We start from the raw sequence: 10037 nt of genomic DNA on the forward strand, positions 1-10037 counted from the left end.
TAGGAAAAATACTGCAAAAATGCTTTAACGTGTCTGTGCAGAAGCCTGATTTCTTGTGTTAACTGAGTATTAAGGGGTCCTTTTTATTAATTTGCACTAAGCAATTTAGCACACGCTAAAGATTGACACGTTTACAGAATATATGGATTAGAATTTTTTAACATTTGTGAAATCATTTGTAAAGAATATCTTTCTGTATAATACAGTGGTCTCAAACTCGTGGCCCGGGGGCCACATGCGGCCCGCCAGGCACTATTTTGAGGCCCTCGATATGTTTATCATAATCACAAAAGTCTTTTTCCTCCACATAAAACATTTCTCAATCATATGTCTCTTTAGCTATAAATTACAATATTATTATTAAGACTTAGCCAAAAGGAAAGATTTATAAACTATAAAGAGTTTTACCTCATGCAAAACTGTCATTTCTTTAATAAGACATTAACTATTTTTTCTGAGGCCCTCCAAGTACCTACAAATCCTAAATGTGGCCCTGCAAAGGGTTTGAGCTTGAAACCACTGGTATAATATATATGTATTTTTACTTTATTCTTTAAATAAAATATTTGAACATAAGATTAGCACGTGCTAAGTGCTAAGGAATATAACGGATGCCTTAGCACAGGGGTGTCCAATGTCGGTCCTCGAGGGCCGCGGTCCAGTCGGATTTTCAGGATTTCCCCAATGAATATACATGAGGTCTATTTGCATGCACTGCTTTCATTGTATGCTAATAGATCTCATGCATATTCATTGGGGAAATCCTGAAATCCCGACTGGATTGCGGTCCTCGAGGACTGACATTGGACACCCCTGCCTTAGCATTTAGTGCGTGCTAATCTTTAGCACGCATTAAATCGGATAGTGTACCTTAATAAAAGGACCCCCTAAATGTCTAACACATTTTAGTAAAAAGACAAGATTACCATATGGCTCCAGAAAAAGGAGGATGGATTGAGACATCCGGGTTTTACTTCCAGTGAAAGCACAATCCGGCCTCCTTTCTCTGAGCCGTTTAGTAACCCTATCAAATAGGCTCCTTATTGACCCCTTTAGACATCTCTGCCTCACGTCTCCCTTACCTGACAAGTTGTGTCATTGTGATCATTAAAGTATCTCATCTCCTTTCCCTACAGCTGTGCAGTTTTACAGCTCCTGTGCCCCACTTGGCTGTGTATACTGGTGCCAGCATTCCTCCATCTCCGTCAAGCTGCCTCCTATTCTGCCACACCCCAAACGACCTCTCTTCCCAATCGCCTGGACATGTCACCCTGCCAAACAGTGCGGCCTGCCCCTCGCCTATTAACGTGGCCATAGAAAGCACTCCTGTCACAAACAGGAAGTGGGAAGAGAATGGCGCATGTTCAAGCCAGCTCCCGCCCACTGCCAAGAGCACAGACCTCTCGATGGGATCTGACTCTAGCGCGTGCAGCCCTCTCCGCACGCCCGTTGATGCCAGACCCTCGCCAAAGTCCCGGATGGCTTTGTCTTTCAGCAAGCTCCTGAAACGAGGATGTGCCAACTCTCCAATCTTCGCCACGCTTTCGCCAAAGTGCCCTGCTGTGAACCACGGGAAGGTCCAGCCGCTGAATGACCGAGAGCAGCAACTACAGCAAATGCCCAAGAAAGTATCAAAGTAAGACTTCCCTCTCCAGCATACTGTTACAATGCATGCAGAGTGCTAATAATTGCAAAATGGGTCTCAAATTAGAGAATGACATGGGGACAAATTTTTCCCCGTCTCCGTGGGAACTCATTTTCCTGTCCCATCCCCGTGAGTTCTTTTCCTGTCCCTGCCCCATTCCTGCAAGCTCCGTCCTCATCTGAACAAGCCTCAAACACTTTAAAATCCTAAGTAGCAACATTCTAGAGCTCAGATTGTGATGTCATAATGCCTCATCTGCACAAGCCCCAAACACTTTCAAATCCTAAGTAGCAACATTCTAGAGCTCCGATTGTGATGTCATAATACCCCATTCCACCAATGCCTAAGCTCCGTCCTCATCTGCACAAGTCTCAAACGCTTTAAAATCCTAAGTAGCAACATTCTAGAGCTCAGATTGTGATGTCATAATACCTCATTCCACCAATGCCTAAGCTCCGTCCTCATCTGCACAAGCCTCAAACGCTTTAAAATCCTAAGTAGCAACATTCTAGAGCTCAGACTGTGATGTCATAATGCCTCATTCCACCAATGCCTAAGCTCCGTCCTCATCTGCACAAGCCTCAGACGCTTTAAAATCCTAAGTAGCAACATTCTAGAGCTCAGATTGTGATGTCATAAGGCCTCATTCCACCAATGCCTAAGCTCCGTCCTCATCTGCACAAGCCTCAAACACTTTAAAATCATAAGTGTCTGAGGCTTGTGCGGTTAAGGCAGAGCTTACAGGAATGGGGCAGGGGCAGGGACAGGAAAAGAACTCGTGGGGACAGGAAAATGAGTTCCCACAGGGACGGGAACAAATTTGTCTCCGTGTCATTCTCTGCCTCCAATCTCCTGCAAGATAAGTGCTTGGGTTGATCAGTTTAAAACGTTTATGGACTGTTTGAGAATTCAATCTCAGCAAGTTCTTGTTGAGATCTAGAGGAACTTTTAGTATTTTCAGAATTTCTTCCATTTAGCCCAGTGTCTCGCAAACTGTGTGTCACGACACAGTGCTGTGACCCGAAGAGATTCCAGAATTTTATTTTATTTTTTAAAAATTCCCTTCATAAGTATATACGAGAATAGATGACATGTACGTCACGTACGCAAGAGTCTGTCAATATTATGACCGTCAGTGTGCGTAAGGATGCAACTGCCCAGATAAGCATCATTCTTTGACGTGATTGGCCCTTGAAAACTAACGGCAAGTAATTTAAGTTTTATTTTTTATGCAGTCGTTATCCTAACTTGAGCAACAAAACAATCGAGGCTTTGTTACTATTTGGATCTTCTTATCTTTGCAAACTTGGATTTTCAGCTCTGACAGAAATTAAATAATAAAAAAAAGAGAACGACTGCAGATGATGGATGATGAAATGTGTGTTTGCTGGTCAACTATCGAGCTGCATTTTGAGTTAATTAAGAACATAAGAACATAAGAAGTTGCCTCCGCTGAGGCAGACCAGAGGTCCATCTCGCCCAGCGGTCCGCTCACGCGGCGGCCCATCAGGCCTACTGCCTGAGCAGTGGTCCCTGACTAGCTCTATAACCTACTCCTATTCCTATACTTACCTCTACTCCTATCCCCACAACCCATATCTACACCTATCTACACCCATACCTCTACTCCTATCCCTACAACCCATATCTACACCTATCTACACCCATACCTCTACTCCTATCCCTACAACCCATATCTACACCTATCTACACCCATACCTCTACTCCTATCCCTACAACCCATATCTACACCTATCTATACCCCTCAATCCCTTTGTCCTCTAGGAACCTATCCAAACCTTCCTTGAAGCCCTGTACAGTGCTCCTATCTACCATAGCCTCTGGAAGCACATTCCATGTATCCACCACCCTCTGGGTGAAAAAGAACTTCCTAGCGTTTGTTCTAAACTTGTCCCCTTTCAATTTCTCCGAGTGCCCCCTTGTACTTGTGGTTCCCCTTAGTTTGAAAAATCTGTCCCTGTCTACTTTCTCTATGCCTTTCAGGATCTTGAAGGTTTCTATCATGTCTCCCCTAAGTCTCCGCTTCTCCAGGGAGAACAGCCCCAGCTCCTTCAGTCTGTCAGTATATGAGAAATTTTCCATACCCTTTATCAGCTTTGTTGCTCTTCTCTGGACTCTCTCAAGCACCGCCATGTCCTTCTTGAGGTACGGCGACCAGTACTGGACACAGTATTCAAGATGCGGCCGCACCATTGCGCGATACAGTGGCAGGATGACCTCCTTCATCCTGGTCGTGATACCCTTCTTAATGATACCCAACATTTTGTTTGCTTTCCTTGAGGCTGTGGCGCACTGCGCCGACGCCTTCAGTGTTGTGTCTACCATCACTCCCAGGTCTCTTTCCAGGTTGCTCACCCCTAGTAGTGCTCCCCCCATTTTGTAGCTGAACATCGGGTTCTTTTTCCCCACATGCATGACCTTGCATTTCCCTATGTTGAAGCTCATTTGCCACTTTTTGGCCCACTCTTCCAGTGTCGTTAGATCCTTTTGGAGATCTTCGCAGTCTTCCATGGTTTTAACCCTGCTGTATAGTTTGGTGTCATCCGCAAATTTAATGACCTCACATTTTGTTCCCACCTCTAGGTCGTTTATGTAGATATTGAACAGGAGCGGTCCCAGCACTGACCCCTGCGGTACTCCGCTTGTGACCCATTTCCAGTCTGAGTAATGTCCCTTTATTCCAACCCTCTGCTTCCTGTCCGCCAGCCAATTTTTGATCCATCGGTGGACCTCCCCTTGCACCCTGTGGTTTGCCCTCAAAAACAAGCTCATCCATCGCATTGATGAGCAATTCTATTCTATCTACTTCAGTTTTACCGTTGTTACAATTACCCATAAATAGCTTAAAGAACTTTAAATAAATATCTCTCAAATTTAATTTTTTGTTGGTTTTGCAATTTTATAAGTTCAATTATAATGTACCATGAAAAACATTTGCTCCATTTATTGTGCCGGAGCTAAAAAAAATGTTTGAGAGACACTGATTTAGTCCCATGGCTCAACAGCAGTGTAGCGCCCTCTTGTGGAAGACCAGAGACTTACTTCCTTAGCTGCTTAGTCCACCTGGAAATGCCACAGAGACAGCATTCCTAGTCTCTACAGAGAAGGGAGTCCACACCTTTGTTCAGTAGCGACTCCTATTGGTGGAGCCTAGGCTGTATGCATATTAGTTTGCAAAGGGAACTATGGTCTGCGTCTCCCGGCCAAAGATCATCACCGTAATAGGTGAGCTAGGGCGAACTATAAAAAATCTGGAGCAGAATCTCAGGTAGCTGCAAACAGAGGCCCATGGCCAAAGAAAGGGCTTGTTCAACTTGAAGTGGAATGTAGGAGGAGGAAGCGACCGGGGCAAAATTACCATAAGTTTCAAGTTTATTATAAAATTTGATTAATCGCTTATTCAAAATTCTAAGTGATGAACAAATCAATAAAATTACAAAATAGGAGGGACAAACAAAAGTAACAAAAAACTGAACCTTACAAAACATACTGAAGACTAACTTAACAAACATAATAAAACGTGAGGAAAGGATGGGGACAGAAATACATTTCCCTGAATATCTTCTTTTCAAAACTTTCAGCTGTTGGATTGCTTTTTATTTTTCACCCTCCATTGTTGGTGTACTAGATATGAATTCTTGGATCTACCTGAGGGGTTCTAGCCCAGCCCTTGGGACACGCCCAGCCAGTCAGGTTTTCAGGGTACCCATGATATATATGCATGAGCAAGATCTACATATGAGTATAACGGAGGCAGTTCATGCAAACGTTGTTCATGCATATTCATTGTGGGTAGGGTTGCCAGATTTTCCAATCAGAAAATCCGGATCCCTAGATCCGCCCACAGGCCCGCCCATTTCTGCCCATCCCCATCCTGTAACACCCCTAGCCCCGCCCCCCACTGCATGCTCTTGTCGGGAGGGAGGAAGTCCACACGTGTGCGGACTTCCTCCCTGTCCGATGTAATATGAGGAGGCTTTTCAAAACCCGGACAAAGTGCTGTATATGGACATTCAGTTGAGGATGGGTTGGGGAGGGCTTCGATGGCTGGTTAAGATGGGCTGGAGTGAACTTTGACAGAGACCCCAGTAGATGGAACCTAAGCACACTACCGGGCAGGGCTCTGGGTTTCTGGCCCAGAAATATCTAAGAAAAACGACCATTTAAATTAAACGATTAATTTATGGAGCATGTATGGCTGGGCAGACTGGATGGACCACTCGGGCCTTCATCTGCCGTCATTGACTATGTTACTATGTAACCCTAATTGTGGGTATTTTGAAAAATCATAGCTGCTATACACAGTATATCCAACAGGGGGAATAAGGTTCACACCAAAAATGATATACAGTATAATCTCATAATAACGGACTCGCTTATAACGGAACCTCGTCTAAAGGTCCGCTGGTCCTGGCCGTGCGCCTTTATGAACATGCAGAAAATCACCGCATTTAGCGGACTCGCATATAATGGACTTTCGGCTATAACGGACAACCAATTTGGTCCCCCAGAGCCGCTTTTAGCTGTAGTTTTGTTTGGCTTTAACGGACATGCAGGCTCCGTCTACAAGGCGCGTGGCATACCGGTGATACAGTATCAAAATGCAGCCCAGAAGAAAATGACAGAGTATTTTTCTTTCCAGGACAGTACGACATAATGCTTTAGAACATCTTGTAGGGTTCTGGTTTTTTCAATCGTTTCGTGCCGTACCAATGTTTTGCTGAGTTTTGTTATTGATGTGGCTGATACGCTTGTGCAGTGACTGTTGTTCATTGATTGAATGTTGTTTCAAGGTGACCTAAATAAAGTTTTTAAAAAATGCAACTCTGGATATAATGGACTCTGGATATAATGGACTGTTTTTCCAGATCCCTTGAAGTCCGTTATAACGAGATTATACTGTAGTCCAATATGTGCACACTCAAAGCAGGACTCATAGAAACATAGAAACATAGAAGATGACGGCAGAAAAGGGCTACAGCCCATCAAGTCTGCCCACTCTGCTTACTCACCCCCTGTCTATGCCCTAATGACCCAATTTCCTTATCTTGACCCTCGTAGGGATCCCACATGGGTATCCCATTTATTCTTAAAGTCTGGCACGCTGTCTGCCTCGATCACCTGCACTGGAAGCTTATTCCAATGATCAACCACTCTCTCTGTGAAGAAATACTTTCTGGTGTCGCCAGACTTGACAGATCTAAAATGATTTTTCACTATGAAATTATATTATATCTCACAACAGGAGGAAAAAGACCTCGGTGAGTGGGGCAGACTGCGCCATTGAATATTACTCTGCAGCGCTGCGTACAGTGGCGAAGCAAGAGGGTGCGGTCCGATCCGGGCATGATCTTCCTAAAGGCGCAGCAACCCTCCTCCACTCCTCCCCCCACCGCACACAGGCCCCCTTCCCCGGACCTCTAGTGGTTCACCGCCACGAGCAACAAGAACTTCGACGTGCTCCTCTTGACCATGTCGCCTCTCCCATTGACGCCACTTCCGAGTGCCGCGCAGAGGAAGTGACATTAGAGGGAGGTCCATCGGGGTGGCGAGGAGCACATCAAAATTCTTGTTGCTCATGGCGGTGAACAGCTAGACTAGAGGTACGGGAAAAGAGGGTGCATGTGCAGCGGGGGGATCGTGGAAAGAGAGGGGGCGTAGATGAGGGCGGAGGAGGGGCACCACCGGCCCAGGTGCCTCTCACCCTCGCTACGATCCAGTACCCAGCATCTTCTGGAAATTCCATCCCCGAGACGCCTATTTTACGACACAACCAGAAAGAAGGTCTTTTCCGTAACAGCGCCCACAGTATGGAACTCTTTACCCTGGCATCTTCAGGAGGAACTACCTTTAGATAAATTTAAAGCCAATCGAAAGACCTTTCTCTTTAAGGACGCCTAGGACAAAGTAGATTTCAGACCTTAGGCAGAAGGAAGAGCATCTCCTCCCTCCTCATGTACTGACCATTCATAATAATAATAATAATTTTTTTTTTTTTAAACTTTATTTTTATTGAATTTAACATACTTTACAAGTATAACTGCTTGGTTTAGAAATACAGAATCATGTTCCAAAAGAAAAACATCATTAAACATTACAATATTTAAAATAAATATATATATGAAACTTAACTCTTCCTTAGACCTCAATTAGGAGGAGGAAAAAAGAAAAACAAAGATATTATAGGGAGTAATATTACAATAATACAACGAAAAAGGTAAAGACTTAAATGCTACAACCCGGCATTTCCTTTAAGCGACATTCCCTCCACTAGATAAACCTTTGAGATCTAAAAAGGAACGTAGATGATCTGGTATAAAGTACACATATTTCAGACCCCTAAACTTAATAACACATTTGCATGGATAAGCTAGCAAAAAAGTAGCACCTAGCTTCCTTGTCTCTTCTCTCATGCCCAAAATCATTTTCCGTCTTTATAATAATAATAATTTTATTCATATATACCGCCATACCGAACAAGTTCTAGGCGGTTCACAACAAGGTGATACAGATAAAATGGGATACAGATAAAATACAAATTGAATAATGGACTTAGAAACAGATAAAGACAGAAAGCATTTGCAATATAATGCAGAAAATACCGGCATGGCAGGGAAAGATCATAGATTGTATTTCTCCCTTTATCATTATGTTTCTATATGTCATTAATTTCATTTTGGTTTTAATGTTAGAGCACTCCTCTGAAATTCATGGGGGTTCCGTTCTAGGAACCCCCGCGAATTTTGAAAAACTGCAAATACGTTTTTTTTGCCTGTCAAAAGATCATAGATTGTATTTCTCCCCTTATCATTATGTTTCTATATGTCATTAATGTCTTTTTGGTTTTAATGTTAGAGTACTCCTCCGAAATTCACGGGGGTTCCGTTCTAGGAACCATCGCGAATTTTGAAAAACTGTGAATACGTTTTTTTGCCTGTCAAAAGGCAGGGGAGGCAGGAGAGGGCAGCTGGAGAGGCAGGAGAGGGCAGCTGGAGCGCTGGGCGGCTGGAGAGGGCAGCTGGGCGGGTGAAGAAAATCACTCGCGGTCTGCTCCGACCGCCTCTTCCCGTAGTAAAGTCAGGCTACACCAATCCAGAGCTGCTGTGGCATGCAGCTCCTGATTGGTGTAGCCCGAGTTTACTACAGGAAGAGGCGGTCGGAGCAGACCGCAAATGAGTGAGTCCGTGATTTGCGAACTGCGAATTCGCGGGGGAACACTGTATCCCCTTTGTTTTTAATAGTTGTAATATTGTACACTGCTTAGCCAGTTTTTTATGCGATATATCAAATTTTAAATAAAACTTGAAAACTACACCTCTGTATACTGCTCCTTGTACTCTTGGGCAAGACACTTCACCCTCCGTTGCTCAAGCGCACGTTTAAAATGTAAACGCTCTGGGGAAAGGGGAAACTGTACCTGAACGCAGCTCACCATGAACTATTGGGGGTAAGGGGTGAACTAAATCCAAAAAAATACAATATGCATGTACATCTATTTATTTACATGTCATGGTCTCACAATGTTTCATCCAGTTCTCATTTTGAAACCCAGCTTTTTCCAGATAAAAGTGGACATTCCTCTGGAGTGTCGAATCTATCCAATTGACTCGGAGGAGGAGGAGGAGGACGCTTTTAAAGACTCAGGGAAGGAAGTTATCTGCCCTTGGGAGAATCTCACCAAGGAAGGGAAGGCTGGCTAGCAACTCCGGAGATGGATGCTTTCTCGCCAAATTTACGCACCTGAAAACCATGGCCAGGGAAGTACTGGAGTCTTTTGAACTGAGGGGGAGCACAGGATGCGCTGGCAATGAAGGAATACATTTTGTGACAGCCGTGAACCGGTCTTTGCGTTGTGAATTGGCTTCTATTTCCTGGACGTCTTTGGAAAATCAGACCCAGAAAGAAACTCAGCCGTTAGGGGACTAGTTTATTGCCTTATTACGTTTGCTAAAAACAGGTCTTTGAAGTCAGTGAGATGCTGCTTGTCCTTATTTTTTGTATGTTCTTACTGTAGACTTGAAAACCATGAGCGTATCCTCACACTATAGTGTAAGTGAGATTAATAGTGGAGAATCTGTATGCTGTCCTTTGAGTAACTTCAGCCCTTTAAAGACGACTTAGTCCTCTTCAAAGTGCCCTGTTATCCCAAGAATTGTTGAAAATTCCATAAGATTCTCCATGCATTAGTTACAAATGCGTCAATTAAGATCTGTCCACTCAATACAGGATGATGGATGCTTTGTTAAGGAAGCGTTATAGAGCTGAGAAGGACAAATCGGAAAGCTCATGACACCGACATGACATAGGAGCCAACTTTTCAAACGATCAGAGCGCTAAAACTTAGAACAAATTGTCCCTCCTTGGCCACAGT

At 43.9% G+C, this 10037-nt stretch overlaps 1 protein-coding gene across 2 annotated transcripts in view; it reads left to right on the top strand.

The window, feature by feature from the left end:
* The window catches only part of RGS9 (regulator of G protein signaling 9), an 85595-nt gene extending 76229 nt beyond the window's left edge, over window positions 1–9366 (top strand). Inside the window, exons 20-22 of one of the 2 annotated variants that reach the window (XM_033961202.1) lie at window positions 621–627; window positions 1153–1636; window positions 9219–9366. In XM_033961202.1, the coding sequence (XP_033817093.1) occupies window positions 621–627; window positions 1153–1636; window positions 9219–9366 (639 nt within the window). Of the gene's footprint in view, window positions 1–620; window positions 628–1136; window positions 1637–9218 lie in introns of both variants that reach the window. The other variant, XM_033961201.1, reaches the window with a different exon arrangement.
* Window positions 9367–10037: the final 671 nt, after the last annotated feature.

Source organism: Geotrypetes seraphini, chromosome 10, assembly GCF_902459505.1.
Source record: "Geotrypetes seraphini chromosome 10, aGeoSer1.1, whole genome shotgun sequence".
NCBI lineage: Eukaryota > Metazoa > Chordata > Amphibia > Gymnophiona > Dermophiidae > Geotrypetes > Geotrypetes seraphini.